Source organism: Semicossyphus pulcher, unplaced genomic scaffold (genome assembly GCF_022749685.1).
Source record: "Semicossyphus pulcher isolate SPU_LCO1_2020_fin unplaced genomic scaffold, fSemPul1.0.p SCAF_19, whole genome shotgun sequence".
NCBI lineage: Eukaryota > Metazoa > Chordata > Actinopteri > Labriformes > Labridae > Semicossyphus > Semicossyphus pulcher.
Window position 1 is genome coordinate 19,379,918 of NW_027211692.1, and position 22,320 is coordinate 19,402,237.

At 41.4% G+C, this 22,320-nt stretch overlaps 2 protein-coding genes across 3 annotated transcripts in view; one reads left to right on the plus strand and one right to left on the minus strand.

Annotated features, from left to right (window-relative positions):
* The window catches only part of sphkap (SPHK1 interactor, AKAP domain containing), a 31,048-nt gene extending 18,520 nt beyond the window's left edge, over positions 1-12,528 (plus strand). Inside the window, exons 7-12 of one of the 2 annotated variants that reach the window (XM_069668888.1) lie at positions 725-4,115; positions 6,705-6,866; positions 7,815-7,898; positions 10,458-10,507; positions 10,996-11,180; positions 11,326-12,528. In XM_069668888.1, coding sequence (XP_069524989.1) covers positions 725-4,115; positions 6,705-6,866; positions 7,815-7,898; positions 10,458-10,507; positions 10,996-11,180; positions 11,326-11,472 — 4,019 coding nt within the window. In that variant the 3' untranslated portion in view covers positions 11,473-12,528. The remainder of the gene's footprint in view (positions 1-724; positions 4,116-6,704; positions 6,867-7,814; positions 7,899-10,457; positions 10,508-10,995; positions 11,181-11,325) is intronic. The other variant, XM_069668889.1, reaches the window with a different exon arrangement.
* Positions 12,529-13,700: 1,172 nt separating this feature from the next.
* daw1 (dynein assembly factor with WDR repeat domains 1) lies at positions 13,701-21,700 on the minus strand. Its single transcript, XM_069668847.1, has 13 exons — positions 21,661-21,700; positions 21,400-21,472; positions 20,807-20,948; positions 19,961-20,019; positions 19,735-19,857; positions 19,532-19,631; positions 19,129-19,236; positions 18,597-18,703; positions 18,349-18,451; positions 17,770-17,884; positions 17,484-17,560; positions 13,923-14,085; positions 13,701-13,735 (listed from the first exon to the last, which is right to left on the minus strand). The coding sequence occupies exons 1-13, from the start codon at positions 21,698-21,700 to the stop codon at positions 13,701-13,703; spliced, it is 1,245 nt and encodes a 414-aa protein (XP_069524948.1).
* Positions 21,701-22,320: the final 620 nt, after the last annotated feature.

Below are 22,320 nucleotides of genomic sequence, written 5' to 3' on the forward strand. Positions count from 1 at the left end.
TTTTTTTTTTTTTTGTGTGTGTTAAATTGTCCAACTATTTGGATAGTTTGTTAAATTCCTTACAAATTTAGTCTATACCTGGCCCTTATCAAAAATAAGATGCAACACCGCCAACTCTATCCTGAATCAATATGATGTCCGTATAGTTCTTTCAGCAGTTGTGGGTGGTGCAGCAGTGGTTGTAGTGTTGAGGTATAAAAAAACTTCATTGCAAAGTAAGGTGTTCAAAAATGTGTGAACTATTCTGACAATATTGTTGACTTAAAACTAAAACTCACAATTTAATATTGTAAACAGTATTCTAGCTGTATTTGGGTTTTTTTAGCAGGTGTTAGGTATATAAAATGAATAAAGCATATTGAGTAGAATTACATGCTGTAATTCCTGTTGTTTGCGGCAGCACTATCAAGGCAGTTGTTTTGTAAGCACAGAAACTGTGTGTGACTGAAAATATATAACTCAGGGGAGTGGTATGTAATAATTGCCATTGTGTTACCCTGATGATGAATGAAATGTAATAAATGAAAATAAATCTCTGGAATTTTGTCCAAAGGGAAATTTAATGGGTCACACAAGACAAAAACAAGCTCCAATATTCAGTAAAGGGTAAAAGAGAGTAATATTCTACTTTTGCTGTAACACTTTAGGAACTAATGGAGCAACCTCCGAATATATGAGGACATATTTTTCATTCCCTGTGTTTCTGTTTCCTGTCTCTTCACAGAACCAGAGACTGGTGACCTGGCAGAGAGCTTAGTAGAGGTGGCACAGAAACACTGCGTCAGACTTGCATGTCAGAGGGGACAGCTGGCCAATCATCAGAACAGGGAGGATGCTGAGTTGAAAAAGGAAGGGCATCAGCAGGCCAGCCTTCATACGAAGGAATCAGCTGGTCACTACGCCACCAATCTAGCCGAGTCAGTACTGCAAGATGCCTTCATACGCCTCTCTCAAGATGAAACCTCCTTTGTCTCTGAGGCTGCTGTCAGTGTGTCCCTCTCTAGTCGCCCGTCCAACTCCACTGCTCTCTCTAAGACTAAACAGCCTTCCCAACAGCGCACCTGCTCTTTTGAACTCCCCAAGATTGTTATAGTTCAAAGCCCAGACAGTTCTGACGGGGCTGTAGAATGGCAAGAGACCCAGGTGTCTCATGTGCCTGATCAGGATGTCACTGCCAAAGCCAGAGAGGTGCCGGAGAATGGGACACAGGCCCATATTCCACATCACAATGGGGAACACCCATCCAAACATGTAGAGGTGGCTTTGGCCTGTGCTGCCAGTGTCATTGGAACCATAACCACCCCACAGCTGACAGAAAAACTTACCATGGAGTCAGCTTCAGAGGAAGAAGTAGAGGAGGAGCTGCAGGGACCAGAGGAGAGACCTGACTACTCCTTCTCCTCAGCAATGTGTGGCATGGCTCAGGTAGCTGGTGCTGTAGCAGCTGTGGAGCTTACAGAGGAATCAGGGGAATGCTGCAATTCTGACGCAGATTCTGCTGAAACCTATACAGCTTCCCGTGGTTTGATGTCCGCTGCAGAGGCCTCCACAGCTATCACACTGCACTGCAGTGTGGCCGAGGGAACCAGCGTTGAAGCATTTCGTGCCAATATTGCTGAAGTTCTACACAGGGAGGCAGCTGAGGTCCTGACTCAGCCACAAGGTTACAGGAGTGTAGCCCAACTACTAGAAGCCACACATAACAAGATAGTAGATGGCATTACTTGTCCAAAAAAATCCTACATGGATGAAAGGGAAGTTGATGATTTAATAAATGAGGTGGCAGACAGCCTATTCAAACATGCTTTAGAGAAGGCAAAAAAGAAAAAAGAACTGGAGGGTACTGGAAAAGATGCACCAAATCTTCAAGTTTTTCTGCAGGACAGTGTAAACAATTTGCTGTTTGATATCCTTTGCCTGACACAGCAGAAAATCAGTCACATCTCTAGATGTGACCAAGGGTCATTTGAGACACAAGAGGGTAGTACCTGTGCTAGGGAGCCTGCTACCACTAAAGAGAGCAAGGATCCATTAAATCAATTACAGTGCCTAGTTGGCCATAGCCAGTCCTCTAATAGAGAGAACCACAGCTGGACCCTTAACTGCACAGATAAGTTGAACAGGGTTCCTGGGCGGGAAGAGAAACATGTTCTTGAGGAAGGTGGTCAAATGGCATCTTCCTCCACAGCCCATGGGAAAGACCAACAGCAACAGTCTACATGCAGACAAAATATATTTAAATCTGCCTCCTTGCCTAACAGGGACTTTTCTGACCACCATCAGATCCAGCAAAGCAGTGGTGCCATTAGAGAACCTTGGAGTGAAATCCCAGCTCATAGCACAGAGAGGAGGGGAAGACTTGGGACAAGCAGTGACAGCAGACAGGCCTCCCTAACACCCCAGTCCTCCCTCAATTCTTGCAGTTCCCTGCTCTATTTCAGAATGGATTCCGAGTCAAAGACACCTATTACTTGCTATGCTGATGATTTGGCTGCTACAGTGGTGTCTATGGCCACAGAACTAGCAGCCATCTGCCTGGAGAACTCTACTGGGAAACAACCCTGGTTCTGTGCCCTAAAAGGGACATCTAATGAAGGGCCAGAAGCCTACTTGATACCTGCTTGCCGCTCAGTGCTCAGGCGAAAAGAGGGTCAAAGTGTAAATGCTGCCTCCAAGAAACATCGGGCACCACGTCTCAGTGAGATCAAAAGGAAAACTGAGGAGCAACCGGAGTTGATGGAGCGGTTGGTGAACAGGGTAGTGGATGAATCAGTCAACCCTGAGGAACTACAGGACCCATTTGCACTCTTTGCATCTGAAGTGACTGCCAGGATCATGAATTGCCCCGAGCTAAATGTGATAGATACCTCCAAAACAGGCCAGCCACGTAGCAGGTTACAGTGTGAGAGGTGGAGCCGAGGGAAGGCATCTAGTTATGAGAGCATTCCAGAGGAAGATGCAGACCCTACAGGCACTCCCAACACCCTGGGCCCTGGCAGTCGGTTAGGACAGAACTTGAGCCGTGGAAGCTCAATCTCTAAGCAGTCAAGCTGTGAGAGCATCACAGATGAGTTCTCACGTTTCATGGTTAACCAGATGGAGACAGAGGGCAGGGGCTTTGACCTTCTGCTGGACTACTACGCAGGGAAAAATGCCAGCAGCATTCTGGCTGCAGCTGTGCAACAGGCTGCCTCAAAGAAAAATGGTCACCTTAATGTCAGGACCACATCCTGCCTTTCCAAACAGTCTAGCACAGAGAGTATCACAGAGGAGTTCTACAGGTTTATGCTTCGGGACATGGATAAGGAAAACAAGGAGTATGGGATCGCCAAGACTAAAGAGTGGAGCAATAGCCTGTTCCCCCCTTCACCCAGAACACCCTTCTGTATAAGACAGTCCTCTGTTCCAGACCGGCGCTCCTCAGACTCGAGACTTACTGTCAACTCACCCATTAAGGCCAATTCTTTTGATGGATTTGCCCGCAATGTGCATGGAGACACGCTGAACATCTTTCCCACCAACTCGGTGTCCGCCATGGGACTCTGCAAGTCAGACTCCTGCCTCTATCAAAGGGGCAAGTCTGACCAGATTACTGACATGCTGATTCATGAGACCTGGTCAAGCTCTATTGAGTCCTTGATGAGAAAAAACAAGATCATTGCTGATCCAGAGGACAGTATTGACTTGGAGGCTGCAGGAGACTCCCAACCCCATGTGCAGCAGTTTGCCAATCGCCTTGCAGCGGACATTGTAGATATTGGCAGGTCTGCGATGGGGAGCCAGCAAGATGTAGCTGGGGGCACATGCGGGGCGCATCCACAGCCGCACATGCCTGTCGATGAAAGAAGGAGGGGGTTCAAACAATCCCATCTAAGTTGTGGTCGAAGTAGGTCTAGCCGGGACAAAACTGGGACTGGAGTAGGGTCCGGGAGTAGTGACAGCATTGCACCACGCCTGATGGGCCCAAGAGATGTGCCATTGATCCACATTGAGGGAGATCAGAGGGATGAGGATTCTCTTTTAAAATCGGAAAGGACAGCAGGAGGACTGCAGGAAACAACTCCAGAGGTGTCAGCTACCAAGCGTACAGAGAGAGCTACAACCAACAGCAGCAGGTATTATACTGCTCATAGTCGTTCTTTGTGAGGGTCTCACCCCATGGCAGAAAGTTTTTTATAGCCCAACAGCAGAATTATTATAATTATTTATGATTAAAAAAAAGGCATTAAACAAATTACAACCAGCCCGTGAAACTGTCCAAGCATACAAAAGCTTTTTTGATATTTGACCACAGATTGGCAGGCTAACAGAGGATCCATTCACTGGGAAAGCTAATCTATTTTAGCCGTGTGTGAGGTTTGACAAACCTTTGGCTAGGCTGTGACTGTCTGGGTGATGTACTGTGTGTGCAGAAAGCGTTTAGTGGCTTCATCTTTTATCCACTGAGGATTTTTAAATCACCTTGTTCAGTAGAAACGGCACTCTCACATGGCTAACACACTAAATCAACAAGACAACCATAGATAATCAGGTCACATTTACAGAACTAAGATATTCAGGAGCTTGGTGCCACAAGAGATCAAAAGGGATGAGGTAATGACAAGTAGCCAGTGTATAACCTGCAGTGGTGGCAGTCAGTGTGACCCCCTTTTATGACAAACTGGCCGGAGTGCTGATGTGCAGGCTAAGCAATGTTACGCTGTGGACAGGGGCAACCCAGATTATGATGATTATTAGAGGTTGTGTCAGCAATTGCCCTTGCGAACTCAGACTGAAATCAAACTTAACTTTTCTGAAGATCTCAAATAAGGTGCATGCATTTGCTTTTTCTGCTTGATCAAACAAAGGAATTTTGCTATAGATGATTTGTTAAAACCACTGGCAAAAATGCCAGGGAGACACTGAAGTGCACAGCTGTACCCAACCAAGATGAAAGATAGTGCTAAATAAATAATTAAATACAAAAACTTAACAAAAAAAACCCACAAAAGTTCTCTCTGTCGGTCTGTCTCCATTTGCTAAACTTAGTGTTTTTTTATTTTCTGGTTTGTAAAGTTATCCTTGTCTCCAAAGCTAATCTGAGGCCTAACACAGAGCGTGACATCCGTCGGTAATGAAAGTTCTAGGGTTGAGAATATGTAGAGCCAAAGGAATCAAAGTGGTGAAACTTAGATATAGAATTTTTTTTAGGTTGACCTTTTTTGGGGGGCAAAGTATGTTTGGTGCAGATGCCATCCCCAGTGGTACAAAGCTTAGCTTCTGAGTCAATACTCCGACCGGCTTCTCCAAACATGGTCCTGGCTGACTGTCATCTACTATAGGTAACACTGACTATTGATAAAGACTTCATAAAACACCACTTCAAAAAATCCAAAGTATACTCTTTAAGTTCTTTGGCAGCACAAGAATGGTGTTGAGGTCAAGGGTCCCTCTGATTGTTACATTGTTAAAGACAGTCAGTCTTATTTCTTATGCCTGACTGAGGAGTGTGTTTGCATTGCAAAGCTTTATGCTTTATATTGATGTTAACAAGTTAGAGCAACCTCACAGTCACATTGAAATCATATCAGCGATAGTGCACCTTTTACTACACCCAATCAAGGACATACTTCCTAATGTTTTTCTGCTTAAATCAAATATTATTAAACTGAATATAAAAATAGCCTTAAATGCAAACTCCATGTAGAAGAATTGGGCTGGCAGTAGCAGCACCAAGCCCAGTAGTTCTGTGTCTGTCATGCACAGGTAGAGGTAGGCATTCTGTCCCAGCATTGCATTTCTTATTCAACCCAGACTGACATTTTAGCAAGATAAGGACTCAGTAAGATTTGCTACAATTCTAAAAACTCAAAGTCTGGGTGGCCTTTCAAGAGAGGCAGCAGACTGTAGACTCTCCCAGAAGACATTTTAGTGGATATTCTGAGGGTAGTGAAGACAGGAGCAGTTCATAGTGCGTCTCAGTGTGGAATCAAATGAACCTGCTTAAAATGCGCAAGTGGAAAGAGCAGCTAATGTGCAACAGAGTTATATAGAAGAAAGTGAAAATACATTACCTGGATGCGGGGAGTCATTTGTGTTCTGTTTGTCTTTTACTGAGTGTCTTAAACAAATGTAGCTGCTCAAAAATGACTTGTTTACAAGTGAATGAGAGTGCAACGGCTGAAAGGCTCCCAAGCCACAAGAGAGTCACAAGACACGCTCCCTTTCTCTTGACAATACATGCAATCCTGGAACAAGTGGAGTGAATCTGTGTGCCCCTTGTGTAACAGTGGAACTCAATCACTCACCTAGTCAATAAAACATGATTTCCCTTTGGACTTGTCAAGGATGGCAGGCCTCAATCATCTGATTATGACTTAATTAAATGAGTTCCTGAAAAAACAACTGGAAATCCAACAGTATCTCCAGGGTAAAGCAGTTTGCTGATGCATTAAAGATATTCAAATTAATTAGCTTTCTTTTAATGTAATGGAAAGTTATTTCAAGTTCCCTAAGCCTTGATTTGTATTGTACTGTATAATTTTTAAAGAGTAAACTGTCCCGATTCTGCCTCTTGAATTGTATTGTAGTTGAAACAAAGCTCAATGTTGCTATAAATAATGAACAGAGGAACTTTGGAACAACAGTGACCACACATAGCAGCAGATATTGTGCACATCTAGTCGACGGACATTCCCACCATCTTTGCGGTTTGCTCTCCCCAGCAGTGAGAGGGACAGGCCAGCTGTGGCGGTGGCTGCAGTAGTGAAGCGGGACAAGCGTTCTATGAGTGCTAGCAGTGAAGAGAGCATGGGGAGCTGGTCCCATATAACCCCTGAGGATGACCCCCACGAGGAGACCAGTAGTTTTATCCAGCTGAGCGAGGGGTCAGTAACCGTATCTACTTGATGCTGCTCCAAACGCTGCTACTCCCACCCTCACCCCACTCTCATTGGCCCATTGCTACTGACACCTGTGCTCTCCAATTCCAGTTTTCCCCCTGCGGCTGCTATATCCACACCTGCTCAGGTGGTGTATGGCAGAGTGCTCAGTCTCCAAAGCCCTCTCCATAGCTTGCATACAGAACCATGCCTGCACCACAGGCACACACCTACCTGCAGCCCAGTTGTACAAGCCTATGTGTCCGGACCTTTGCTACACCTTTCGCTAATAGCTAAACTAATAGCCTTGAGTCACTGCACCATGCTATGCTTTCTAAGAAACGGTCCCCTTTTTTACTTGCCTTTAAAACAACTAATATACAGACATTTTGGACCAACTATAACACCACAGTTAACATTTTAAACTTAATATTTAAATGCACTTTTTTCTAAAGATGGTGACATATGAATTAAAGATGAAAGGGGAGGCTGAAAGGCTCCATGTGTTTAATGATGCAATGATTTAAGATACTTGTTTTGTACTTAATTAACTGCAGGGGAAGTTGTATGCACCACCATAACACTCGCTGCTCCTCGCAAACTCGCCATCTACCTGCTTACCTTAGCCTCACCTCATTCCCTTGATCCATGTTGTGACACATGGGCATGGCTGCCAGCCCTGCCTGTCCACCCTACCCGCCTAAACTACACCCAACTCTGCTCATCTTCATATGCAGATAGGCTTGCTGCTGCTGTACAAAAATCACCAGCTCTCCCACCTTGAACCTCCGATTCCGCTGCAGCTTCTATTTATATGTTAATCACCAGCTAATGAACAACATGACCTGCATCGCTGCGCCTGGTTATTGTTCCCTTCACACGTCAGTGATCATGTTGAGTGTCTTGAGACAACATGCGGATGACGCCGTCTCTTGTTTTTGTATTGGTTAACAGGAATGGGACCAGCAGCGCATCCAGCCTAGGCGTGGCGGACCTGGATGCTTTTTCTGATGTGCCCACTCAGAGCACATTAATCAGGTAACTGTCAGTGTCACAACGCGGGGCTGAAACATTTCTCATTAATGTGTCATTCTGAAGCCTATAATGGCAATTTTCTATACGACAAGATGTTAGTCAGACAGAATATTGCCTTTTCTCATTTTGTTACGAAGAGCGCAGCAATCAATCGTCATTTGAGCGGCTGCTGGTTTAACACTCATGCAGAAGAAAGATTATTGCTAATTATGTGTTCTGTTGCTGTTATAGCATGGATAATTATGCTTAAGTTTAATAGACATAAAAGCCCGTATTGAACAAACAAGGTGCAACGTGTTAAAGTGGTAATCTCGAAGATCTCAGTTTTGTTCTCTTTGGCTGCATCTATGGCGATAAACGGTAATTGCCGGAGCACACTTCCCAGATATCCAGACAGTGTCGCATGTGTGACGTCCACGGTTGGCTCCGGTTGTAACTCTTGATTTTCCACGCTGACAGTCGCTTTCCTTTTTAGACTGTTTGCCTTCATTTGAGGGTCAAATTTGTTTCTTTTTCTTTGGATTTTCACTTATTTTTGAAGTTGTATCTGTAGTCATCGATCTTTTCTTTGTTCAGCCATAGTAGATCACTGTTTACTCACAACACTTGCAGAGACCGGAAAAGCAGCCACTTAGCTCCGCCTACCCTCTCTGGCAGACCAACCTTGATGGAAAACGTGTCACTAACTGGGCACCGCTTGTGATTTTTTCTGTGAAAATCACCACAGACACCCAGTCCATAATAATACTATATACTGCAAATTCAAAGGCATTCATCATCAGTAGGCCATAGGCTAAATCCCCATTGTGTAACCTCATTTGGCGATAGATTAACAGAATTACAGACATTTATTTACATTAAAATCTTCGAGATTATTACTTTAAGTAGTGGACCTAGAGCTGCAGGGTTGACAGATTTATTGAGAAAAACAAAAGCTCCGGCACTCACAGGATCATGGATGACTCAGTTTAATGTGGGTAACGAACGCGTTTCGGCTCTATGCCGTCTTCTGCACACTGAGGAGAACAAAGGAAATGATTTATTTAGTTATGACCCCACTATTAAATTTTCTCTGGAGATAAATTGTTTTCTGAATAAAGCTCTAGAAGATCAACTTGTCTCTAAAACACAAATTTGATTTCATGTTGCAGCAACACCCAGTACGCCCTATTTTTTATACTTTGCCCAAAATTCACAAATCATGCGTTGAACCAGTCCCTGGACGTCCCATTGTGGCTGGCAACCAGTCCCTCATGGAACCTATTTCGCAATTTATTGATTCACACATTAAACAACTGGTATATATGCTTCTTTTTTACTTGAAAGACACCACTGACATTCCACCAGACATTTTAATGCAGCAGGCCACAATGTATGTTCTCTCAAATTTCAGGGCATTGAAAAGGGTCATTCTTTGGGGTGGAGATGTGAACAGATGTTTATTGCAGAGTGAAGCTTTTTGGATTCTTTCTTTACAAGCTGAGAGCCCTAAAGGCCTGAATGAAGAACTGCTGCTTGGTTGCTTCTTGTAATTAGTATTTATGAGTTATGGCATGCACCATTATATTATATATGCCTATTAAGATTGTGCAGTGTGATGTAGTTATGTGTGTATGTATTTGTACGTGTGTATGTATATATGGATATACATGTATATATTTATGTATGTATATGTGTATAAATTTATATTTCTATATATTAATTTAAAATAAGATTAGCCAAACATTTGTCTGTTACTTTTCACTGCACTTGTGCTGCAGATTAAGTTCCCCTGTGTAATCACGTTCTCTCTAGTATATATATTTATTCTATATATTTTTTAAATTCTAATTCTCTATATTCTATATAATTCTTCACACTGTTTTTACACTATTTGGTAGGGACATGCAGCTCTTAATCTAATTATATATGCTACTTGTCCTTACGGATTATTATACGCACTGTGGTATATATTTATAAAACAATTTCTAATTTATTCTATTTAACGGGCAGTTGTAACCCCCTATTTATATACTGACTCTGTCTGTAGAAGCAAGGACATTTTGTTAGTTTTTCTGCCATGTATTTGGCCTATGTAAAAAGTTTGTCCATGTTATTTGAAGAAAGTGAAATGTTTTTTTGTCGTCGTATGGACACACCTCCCGCATTCCTTCTTGCTGGGTGGTCCTTTCACTTATCTCCCCTGGGCATATAAATCATTTCCTTTGTTCTCCTCAGTATGCTGAAGACAGCATAGAGACGAAACGCGTTTGTTACCCACATTAAACTGAATCATCCATGATCCTGTGAGTGCCGGAGCTTTTGTTTTTGAAGATTTGATTTTCTACTGTGCACCCGAAACACTATTTTGAATCAAAGTTTGGAGTTGTGCACGCTACTACTGCTGTATTGACAGATTTATTACCTCTGGACAGAGCAAGGCCAGCTGTTGAGTTTTCAGACTTTAGCTAAGCTAATCAGTTGTTTCATATTTTAGAAGTGTTTTTGGTGAATAACTTTATCTCAAATTTTTAAACTTATCCTTAAAATGTATTTTTCTGTAACTGTTTTTTTTCCTCACAGCGAGGAGACAGAGAAAGGCCATGTGGCAGGAACCAAGGAGAATGCCTTTGGTAAGTGTATTGATGGACTGTCATGTCATTGGTGTTTTATCAACTTCTCAATTATTCACCTCCATCTTCTGCTTGCATATCTTTCTTCTTACTGAGAGCTCTTGGGTGGCTTGAGGTTCAGTGCTTGCTCTGTGTACAATTAGTCCCACAAATGGATGAATCAAAGTGATCCTTCTCTCTGAAATATAGATGGCTATCAATAATTAAAGAGGGCCCATATTTCCAGAAGTGTCTCAACACAAAGTTCATCTTTGTTTAATGGCTTACACTCCAACAAAGATGATCTCAAAGCAAAACTGAGCCAAGGACAATTCTTTTTAACGTAGCTGAACATGGTGCATGATCGCGTGTAAAAGTCTAGAAAAGAATGATTTGTTCGTGAAGTCCTGCAGTGCCTTCAAGGTGAGGAACACACAGTGAACATACACGGTGTGTACTCTGGGAATGCCCTCCTTCTACAATGTGTCCTGTCACCTTTGATTTTTCAGAGAGCAGTCCAGCGAGGACAGCAGGCGGCAGTGGGAACCTCAGGATGCTGTTGGTGGTTAACTGCGACCTCGAGTCAGAGTGCGTGGACGCTGAGCTGAGAGTGGCCCTGCAGTGGATTGCTGCCTCCGAGCTGGGCCTTCCCGCTCTCTACTTCAGAAAGTCCAGAGAGAAGAGGGTTGCAAAGGTAGGCATAGTGTAAAACCAAAAACACAAAAGCAGGGGAATTTACTTTTGTCTTACAAAAACAAACATTAAATTCCTTCATTTCTCAGCAAATTTGATGACCAGATACTTCTTGTTGGATTCATTACCTGCGTGTTTCCTCCCAGTTCCAGAGGGTGGTCCATCTGATGTCCCAGAAGTCATGGCGGATTGCGGACTTGTTCAGCGCTGTGCTGCAGTTCTGTAAGCTACACGAGAAAGAGGAGGGCCAGTCTCTGTCCAGCCTGTTTGACTGGCTGTTGGACACCCTGTAGTGTCGGACCAGCTTCCTCATACTGCAAACAGAAACACACACGCTCACTCATTCACACACGCACACACTTCTAACGTGTTCTTATCCGTTTGTCCCGTCCTGTCTCATCACACCAAGTGTCTCCTACGGCAAGCTGGAAGCCAGATGCAACAAGCATACGTGAGAAATTCATACACCTCAATCCGTCCATGCAGTTGTGTTTTTTGTCTTTTCCTAGACATGAATGGACTGAAAGTCTCCCTTTAATAAAAGCATGTTTTTGTTTTCAGGTTCACCTCTCTAGCGCGACACAAACACAGAGCAAACTGATGTTTGGGTTGGGGACTCCTGAAAGGGATGAACTAGCCTTTAAGAGATGATAGTCAGCAGGTTTTAACTGCTCCAGATTATATATAAATATATATATATATATATTTACAGATTCACACTACCAAATTATGTGTTTATTTATTTATTTATTCCTATTGAACACACATGAAGCATAGTACCAATAGAAAATAGGAAAATCAGGTGAAACTCTTCCCACAACTCGACATGCTTAAACCTTTTGTATCAGAACTACTTTGTAAAAGAGGCTGAGTGAGAATATATAAGCCCAGAAAAAGCTCTTTCACTCTCTTGTGATAGCCACTTAGAAGTGCACATTTGCTTAAAGTAAGCAAAATGTCCATGTCTTTGTTGTGTTCATCGGCCAACATACCACCTCTGTTGTGACCTTGAAAAATTGGGTTCTAAGTCAGTGTGTTATCTTGTTAATGTTACTTGAGAACTGATTATTTTGAATAGCTGTACTGTATATACTGTAGATTTGGAACTGCTGCACCTTGGAGTAGTGGACTGCTCTCTTTAGCTTTTACTGTGTCAGGAAGACAGAGTAAGGTTTGTAATGTTGAATTTGTATGTGAATTTGGTCTGTTTATTTCTCTACTTAGTGGTTCTCTAGTGTTACATCAGCATTGAGGAAAAAAAGCACACGATTCAACTGTAAACTCTGTCACGGTAGAACTGAATGTATTTATCTTTTGACATCAATAAATTCCTGTGATGTGAAATTCAAGCAGTCTTTGTTATTCATAACATGCAACAGAAATGGAAATGAACACTGTTTATCCACATCAGTATTACACTGTATCGCATGTTCGACTGTAGAACAACAGCCATATAATGGGATGTTCATCTCATATAATACCTGCTATAAACCTACTGAATAAACATTCATCAGTGTATTGTGCCTGTAGACAAATGCAAACTATGTACACATCATAGAAATGAACAAGGCAGTAAGAAGAATCATATCAGATTACCATTGTAAGCAGATAACGGGCTCATGAAGCAGGAACATGACATGAAGGCTGACAGTACAGTTATGCGAATGCATGAATGTTGTAAAGGGTTTTAGTGCTGCAGCATGTTGTGTTAAACAGAAACAATATTATGGATGTTCAGAGTCTAGCTTGCACTAGCTAGAATTGACTTGACCAGTATTATTTACAAATCATGTTAAGACTAGACCAGCATTTTGTGAAACATGCTTACTTCTTCTTTTTCCTGGTGTTCAATGAGAAGATTGAGACTACTTTGAGAAAGGTCTGTTACATAGGAAGCATTAAGGTTTTAGCTTAGCCTAGCATAAAAACTAGATGCAGGGTGAATCAGTCTGGCTTTGTGTAAAAAAAATCCACTTAGAGTTTTTGACATTATGTGCTTTAATAATGTCAAGTGTTAGCTTGAGAAGGACTGGTAAGTGTATTAAGAACTAAACACAGGCAGGCTAGATGTGTCCCACTGCTTCCAGTCTGTATGCTAAGCTAAACAAATGTTCTCCTGGTTCAAGGTTCTCATAAAACTCACAGCAAGAAAGCAATTAAGCATATGTCCAAAATTGTAGAATTCTCGTCACTTATTAGGACATTTAATGAGCAAAGTTATTGTGCTTTTAATTAAAGAAAAATCTAGGTCTACAGGTCAAGCCTGGTAAAAAATGACACAGCCATGGAGCAAGATCAGCATCAAACAGATTGAGGAACAGGAGGATCATTAGAGAGACAAATTGTGTAGTTCATGGACAGGGATTTGGGACACCACTTTAACCTTTCCACAATGTGGCAGCAGGTTTTTCAGCTGGTCATCCACAAGTAGAAAGACATACAGGGGGTCACACGTGGTACACAAATTGATTGCTGTGTCCAGGTATTTGCCCGCCTGGCCCTAAATGGTCGAGGGAAGGGATCAGTACCAGATGCGGCATGTGTTATCCTTGCTTCCTGCAGGAGAGCACAAACAGGAACAGGTGGCTGCACAGACGGACACAGCTGCATGTTTTCATCAAAAATGTGCAATTAAAAATTTTGACACAGCTAGCTAGGAGCAGTTTATTCACCGCTCAGGGCTACATTTTAACAGTGTGTGGATGTCAGGTGTTGACTGTGTGTGTGTGGGCACAGTGTATACCTGTAATGATAGTATCGCCCTCATAGTTGAAGACACAGGAGAAGATCTCATCGGTGTGGCCGTCCAGGACTTGTAGGCAGACTCCAGACTGAACATCCCACAGACGGGCTGTCTTGTCTGAGCTGGCAGTCAGGATCCTGCTGCCCTGGGGGCTGAAACAGATCTACCAAGAGAGGCCGAGTCAGGAGAGCTGGTCTAATTCAGAAATGTGTGCGTGTGTGTTGCTGGAGTGATGGAGTGAGTAAGAGAGAGTGCTGAATAAGAGATTATGCCAGAAGTGGTTTTAATGACGTTGGGAGGGTAAAATGAGTGAGTTTAGCACAATTTCACCACATCAGCAGCATTATTCCACAGAGGTCATTCCAGCTAGTACTTAAGGAGGATAAAGGCACCAGTGGAACTACTAAGTGAAGAGCTTTTTTTTAGTGGAACTACTAAGTGAAGAGCTTTTTTTACAGCTACTTTTTCAGAGTATTATGAAAATCATGGCTGAAGCTGATTGTGTTATATCCCCAGTTCATTGTTCCCTGAATGGTTTCGCATCCCCACAGAAAAGGAAAGGAAGAGATGATTAAATGAAGCTGGCTCTTGATGGCCATGAAAATAAAGTATGTTTTTATTAAAACTCTAAACTTAGCACAAAGGGGCGACCCTAAACAGGAAATGGAAACAGACTAGAGAAGAAGTTTAAAAAGACCTGAGGAAGAAGATGAGAGTGGAGGAAATGACAGGTACAGAAATAGATAAAACAGTTTCAAATGGACAAAGAAATTAAACATCAGGAAAGAGATATAAATAAACAAGACAAAGCTGCATCCCGGTTCCTTATGCATACAAATTCTAACCTCGCTTTCTAAATAAAGGGTTCACACTACAGAAGTTACAAATGTATGTATATTAATAGTAAAGCAACACAAAATGCAGTGCTTTTTTTTCATTGAAATTGAGTAACTATAGAAAAAGGATGGATAAACTAGGCTTTATCCAACATCATTTGAGTCTCTTCTTCACCTCATGGCCACTAGGTTGTAGTCATAGCCACGTGGTATGCCACAAGGTTCTTAAAGAGGGGGTATTATGCTGTTTCACATTTTAAGACATATATATAATGTTACAATGTTGGATGTCCAAACTAAACATGGGTGAAGTTTCAAATCTGTAGATAAAAGTAGGTTGGAGAAATCCCCTGCTAAGAAAGTCTCAGTCTGCAGGCTGCTGTGAACGCTTGCTTTCAGACAGACTTCTCCAAACGCTTCACTTTGTGACTTCACAAAGTGGAGGAACTCTATATGGACATCTGCACGAGACACAGCAGAACTTCATGCCCCTGGCAAAGTTCAAGTACACGCCCAGCCAGCAGCTCAGTCTGTCTCGGACACTTTTTTCACTCCACCACTCTGCTCAACGGCTCTGCTCGTCAAGTTGGTAAAGAATGTCTTGGAGAAAGTTTTTCTTTGGCTATGAAGGAAAGATATCAGTGTTTACTTTTCCAAAGGACAAGAGCACCAGACATTCAAAAAGGTGAAGGGACCGACAAATCTGTAACATGGCCACAGGGTAGATAACACTGAGTTCTGCCCCTTGGCAGGCTTCGGAGAGCTGGCCAATCAGAAAAAAGCTAGCTTGTAGGGGTGGGTTTTCTTAAAGAGACAGAGGTGACTAAGTTGTTTCAGGCGGACTCTGTATGAGGGCCTGCACAGAGCACCAGTTTTTTAACTGCAAATTATGCTAAGGTACTTCACAGGTATCACAGACTGAAATATGAAGCTTGAAATTAGCACAATACCCCACCTCTAAAGCTGTTTGTAAAATAATTTGTAAAAGAAAAAAGGTCTTGTCGACTTTTGTAAGATCTAATCTAGATCTAGATCTAACTGGGTTAGGTGCTCAAAGGTAACGATTCTAGGAGCAGAAGTAACCTTTTATCAAGTGCCACTTTTAAAAAAAAGTCAAAGCATACAGAGCAGAGGGAGCAATGTAAAAAAAATAATATGGTCATGGTTAAGAAGCATGACAGGAAGGGGGAGAGGTGTCCTGTAAGGTAGAGATTAGTTTCATAATCCTCTGGAATGATCCCCCAACCAGCCTTTTTATTACTGACTGCCTGATGAGTTTCAGAAACGTGCCTGCCCCTGGTACACAGAAACCCTCTGAGCCAGGATACACACAATAACAACACACCTTGAACACGGTACATGGGTGAAATGACTCCTATTAAAGTACAAGGTTAAGGCAGGGTCAAACAAAAACACAGCTTAGGTCAAAGTATTTGTTTATGACCAAACTAATGTCAGGCAATGTTCCGCTGGGTTAAAGGTTTGATTTGAGGGTGTGTGATTGGATGTGATAGCGTGTGTGTGTTCAATTGATAAGGCCACAAGGTCAGACCATGCTCTCTTATGGTCTGAGATGGCACATGTTATTTTTAAATCTCACTGGAAAAGACTGTGCTCTAGTTTGGAACCCTAAGATTCTTCTATTCACATCAACAATAAGCGTCACTGCACTCCTTTGTCCTACTTGCTGAGCTTTACCATGTGACACAGTAACAACAAACAGCCTGAAGCCCGGATTCTGTCCCTTCTCTTCAGAATGAGCTTTATCTCTAGTAAACAGGGAAAGTAGAGGCAATAACCTACTTCCAGAATGGGAAAGGAGAACTATAGCTAGAACCGGAGACTGAGGGCTGATTTTGTACGAAAACTAAAGCTCATTCACATCTGCAGGTTGATTGGTACATCCACATGGTCGTGATTGTGCTAATTGTTGTATGATTGTAAGAATAAAAATGGGTTTTAATTTTACAAGTTAGAACAATAAAAATGCCCAATTGACTTATCAAACAGACAAAATAATCAGGTTTTAGCTCTCCAAAAGAGGAGTCAATACTACAATACACTGTGGAATGGAGGCCTGTGAAACAAAAGCTACTTATCCATTCAGATAGGGGCTTTGGCTCTCTATGGCAGTGGTCTCAAAGTGGGGTCTTGGGACCCCTGGGATGGGTTACATTTAAAAATGATAAAATTGTGCTGATTAAAAACTGCATATCTACAGATGAGGACCATTTGCTCAGATGAAACAAGCATATTGTGTCCATTACTCCCATCCACGTTAGCTTTGGACCAATAGAAACTGATGATTGTCACACATCACGTCAATCTGTCATGAATCACTCAACTCACTTAGGTCACAATGAACCGTTCCTGAGGCTGTCTTGCTACTGCTGATTTTCTGAAAGTATAAATGCTGTCAAGTTGAGTCCACAAGCAATTTGAATAAAATGACCCTCTGTCTTAACGTATATAAGTGGTATTAACATGATTCAAACAGGTCTGAAGTATTTAGGTTGGTAAGTTTTACAATACATATTGTTCCAGTGGCATCGAAGAGTGCAAATGGTAGTAATCATATGCTTAATCTTTGTTACGATTATGAGGGGGTCCTTGAAAAATGCTCTGCCCTGTAAGGGGTCCATCGTGTCATTATAAAGCTTGAGATTTATTCCCCCTAAAATAAAGTTTCTCAGGCTATGGCAGAATAGCAATTCGAGTGATTTACCTTGGATATCTCCCCGTCGTGGCCCTCCAGGGTCACAAGACACTGATGTGTGGTTGCACTGAACACACAAGCTGTACCTGTTAGAGAGAGGGACTTGTTAGCAGAGTACTTATATAAACAGCATAGATACAAAAAGCAAGCAATCTGGAGGATTTAAAATGATATATTTAGAGATTATTTGTAATTCCAAATACACACAGTCAGAGTTTATTTATGTATAGTTTAATATTATGTATGGTTTATACTTTATTAGTAATGTGAGCTTTAAGTGTATGAATGGTCTTACCGTCGGCAGAAGCTGTAGCAATGAGCTGGCCACTCAAATCAAAACATACATCTAGCACCTCTTCTTTGTGTTCAACCAGCGTGGCTACACACGTCCCAGTCACTGCCTCCCACAACTGCAAATACATGCATATAAAACAAAACAGTCACTGACATTATTTTATGTAGACACTAGCAGGAAAAAAATGGCACAAAACCATCTCCATACATGTAAACAAGCACATAATCAGTCCCGTGAGGAATGCTTGGATGTAGCTGTTAGCTGTCTTATGTGACTTGAAACATCATCTCCCCTGGAGGAATGCGGTGAGCTGGATAATTCTTACATGTGAGCATGACTCATCTTGGCATAATTAACGAATAAGGAATTAGGTTTCGTACTTGAAATGATGGAGACCTTAGAGACAGGAGGTGGAGAGAGTAGGAGAGTGGGGAATGGAGAAGGGTGGCTATGAATGAGAAGCTCCATCGCAGTGATTTATGGGGCTAAATGAAGACATAAACTAATGATGTGGGTACAAAATCTAATTCCTGTTTGAATGGCACAAACAATTGAAAGTGTTTAAGTGATGCAGTTTACCTTGCAGGTTTTGTCCATGGAGCCTGTGACTATAAGGGAGCAATCCCAGTTAAACTGAACGTTGCTGATTTCCCCCCTGTGACCAATCAGAGTGTGGACACGCCTGAACAAAACAGAAAAAAACAGCTACAGTTGTGCACTCATGTATGCAGATTCTTTATGTGTTATGCATGTTTAATGTACATAATAAAGCATTGAACACATGCACAAATCATTGATACAATGCAATAACTATGACAATGTCTGACCTTCCTGAAGCAACATCCCATATAGCAACTGTGTGGTCAAAGGAGCCGGTGACAAGTTGATTTCCCACTGTGTTAAAGCACAGAGAGATGACCTCTGCAGTGTGACCCTGAATGAAATCAGAAAGAAAGCATTATCCCTCACTGTCAGATTTTGTTTCTCTTTTAAACTCCATCTCTTTTCTCCCTCTGTGTCCCTGTGTGGATGAAAAAACATCAAAAACGTAGCCAGCGAACCAGCCCATCACACAACGGACCCACTTTCAGTCTACACATCAAAAAGGGCTCACGACTCCCCCCAGAATCAGTTATAGGAGCCTTATGAAAGAGTTACTGTCACATCCCCTGTCTAATATTTGGTGGCAGAAAAGATTTGGCCGTCAGCGAGAGTAAACCTTTAGAGTTTAGAATAATTACTTTTAGAAGTGAACTACAAGTTAATTAATGCATTATTAATGACTAAATGTGAGTCCTGATAAAAGACATAAAAACAAGAGAAGCTTTGGGATATATAAATAAAGTCAAGATAACTCACAATGAGAGTGGCCACCTCCTCTCCAGTCTCCACGTCCCACAGTTTGGCACTACAATCCATGCTGCCTGTGGCCACCAGTGTACTCTGGGGGTTGAATGCCAAGCACACCTACACAATACAAAACTCTTTTACGACCACAAGTGGTTGATTCTGCTTCAAGGCCAAACAGAATGTGACATATTTATTATCAAAGTGCTGCATATAATGCAAAAGTAAAACCAGTGAAGTAAAACTTTTTTAAAGCTCAAATGACCTTGAGTTCTACTTAAGGCACTTGGTCCGGCAGGTAAAAATGTGCATTAATACCGACTATGTACAGTAGCTAATAAAATATGGTGCAGCAATTAACTAAAAAACAACCGTAAAAATATAATTTACATTTAACACAGATTGTAGTACATACTATTTCAGCCATGTGTCCGCGAAAGGTATGAAAACATTTGCCCGTCTCAGCACACCAAAGTTTGCAGGTCTTATCAAAGGAGCCGGTGGCAATCTTGTCTCTAAATGTGGATCAAGCACAGCAAATAGAAAAATTGTAATTTCAATGTCAAATGGAGCAACCTTCACAGATGCAATCAAAATGTTCTTGAAACAGCTCATTACCCATAGGGGTTGTTGAATGCAATTGCATACACCACGTTTCTGTGACCCTCCAGCGTATGCAGCTCTGTGCCTGAGGCTGTGTCCCAAACTCGACATGTCCTGTCATAGCTCCCGGTTATAAACCTGCAGAGTGTAAGCAGAAACAGTAAACAAATACAACAAACATAAAAACAGCTTTACCTAAAATCTTAAGTACCAAACTTTTGTGTGTTGATGATTAACTCACCTTGATCCTGATTTGTCAAAGGCGACATTTGTCAGTGGCAGGATGTGTGCCTTAAGCTCCTAAAATAGAACACAGAAAAATTAGAAAATATAACTAAGATAAATGTACTTTATTGATCTGTAACATTATCCCCTTTATACCACCTAGCCTTCAAATGATAGAAAGATATTCTGTCCTTATGTAGAGTCACTCACCAGTTTTAAACACAGATGGAAAACTTAACTATAAAAGACCTCCAGCCACATAATAGCACTGACCTTTCACCATTTTTGTCTTGCGTATTTGTTAACACACTTAGACACTGATGACAACTATTGTTGTCATGTTATTATACATGTTTGCATGCTTACTTGGTTTCTTATTCTAAGTCTTAGAAACCTAACCGCTACTGCTCCCTAGTGCCTCTTTGTAGCACTGGCTAAATTCACCACTCAAACTTCTAACTGTCTACGGATGTAACATTCACAAAGACCAAAAATAGGGAAACGAATTTACTGCTGTTATTAACCGGTGTTATAGAAATCTTTCAACTGTCTGTGTAAAATACAGTAACAAAGATTTCCACAAGGCACTAGCGTTTATTTTAGTCCCTCAATCTGAAGCACAATATAGGTGACAGAAATCTTCATACTGTTTGAAAGGACAAAGAGCTTTCTGGACATATTTTACAAACTGATACAACTGATTTTACAGCCTGTCCTGAGAACCTGAAGAGCAATACACTGTAATTTAAAATAAAGGAATTTATGTATTTCTTTTTAATAAATCTAGAAATCACTTAACTGTCTTCATTTGTGTATTAATTGCCACTTGTAATATACATGTAGAATGAGTCCAGTGTCTGACCTTGAAGAAACAGAACCTGTGGTTCTTCTGGCTTTGTTTCTGCTGAAGTCGAATGATCAACTGTTTGACCTGATCAGCCCGGGACTCTGTGATCAGAGGCTCTGACTGCCTGATTTCTGCCACCAACTCCTCTGGGTTTGTTCTGCATTGTAGGAAAATACAGTTTTTATAGATGTTTACACTGAAGAAAATGACAACATGAGAAAAATTACAGGCAAAATATTGACTGACATTTCGGTACATCTTATAGGTCAGATTTTATGTGTACAAATGACAGACTTTGGGAAATGAAATATAGATAAACAGGCATTAAATTCACTAAAATAATTAATTAAGTGAAAATATGCTTGGAAATAACTCTTCTACTCTTACTGATGTAAGGACACTTATGAGTTAACTTTGATGTCAACTAAACTGTGGTTTGTAATGTGGATTTGTATAAAACTTTCCCATTTGAAAATATGTCACATTAATTACAAATAAATATTACACAAATGAGAGATGGCAAGCATCATCACTTATACTTGGGGGAGTTCAGTTAGCTACAGTGGTGTTAGCTACCTTTGTGAATGTTTAGGGTAAAACTCACTTACTTTGGAGTCAAATCAAAAAGGTCGATGGATTTCACCTTCAAATTTCCTTTCTTCTCATATTCCAAGATTATACCTGATAGCAGAAAAACGAAAACCCGGCTTACAGAGCACAACAACGGTAACAAACGCTAGTGTTAACTTATCGTTAGTGATTTTGGAACAAAATTATTGCTAGAGTAATGTTAGCATATAGCTGATCTTCAGCAGTGGCATATTCCCCTGACTAACTAACGTTACAATTTTGACAAAAAAGTAATTTACCTGGTGGATAATATCTGAGATAGAACCGCTTGAGTTTCATTTTACCATCTATTTGGAGCGCTTAACATCCCCTGTCAACAAACCGTTGCTGTGGCGACCGACTCGCAGCACATGTCCGCATTCACTTACTACGCATGCGTAGTAGGAACATAAACAGGCAAATTAACCAAGCTAGGATGCCTCTATATGAACTTATTTTCACAAAAACAGCACTTTCCCCTCACATTTCTCATGACAAGGTTAGTACAAACTCCCTTAAAACTTATGTTCCAGCTGTGTATGGTGAAAAAATAACATATATTTGCACATGACTGTTATATCACTGCTTTTTTATGGATGTTTACATAACCCTTAAACAGTTAAATAATTGCTTTATCACTTCCCAACTGGCCTACCTTTTACTAACTTTGCCCTCATGTTCAACCAGGCAAGTCATATTTAATCCCCGCAAGTTTTATTCTCTCTGTTAAACTTTCTAATTTCATGTTTGATATGATCTATTAAGATCTTGTACTGATAGCAAAATCTAAAGGAAGTCTCAGTTGATCCTCTCAGCTGTTTCCTTACAGCTCAAAGTCTATGGCTCATAAACTGTGACTAAGGCACGTGTAGATCATAAAGATTATGTGTGTATATTCTGGCTACTGATGAAGACAGAGG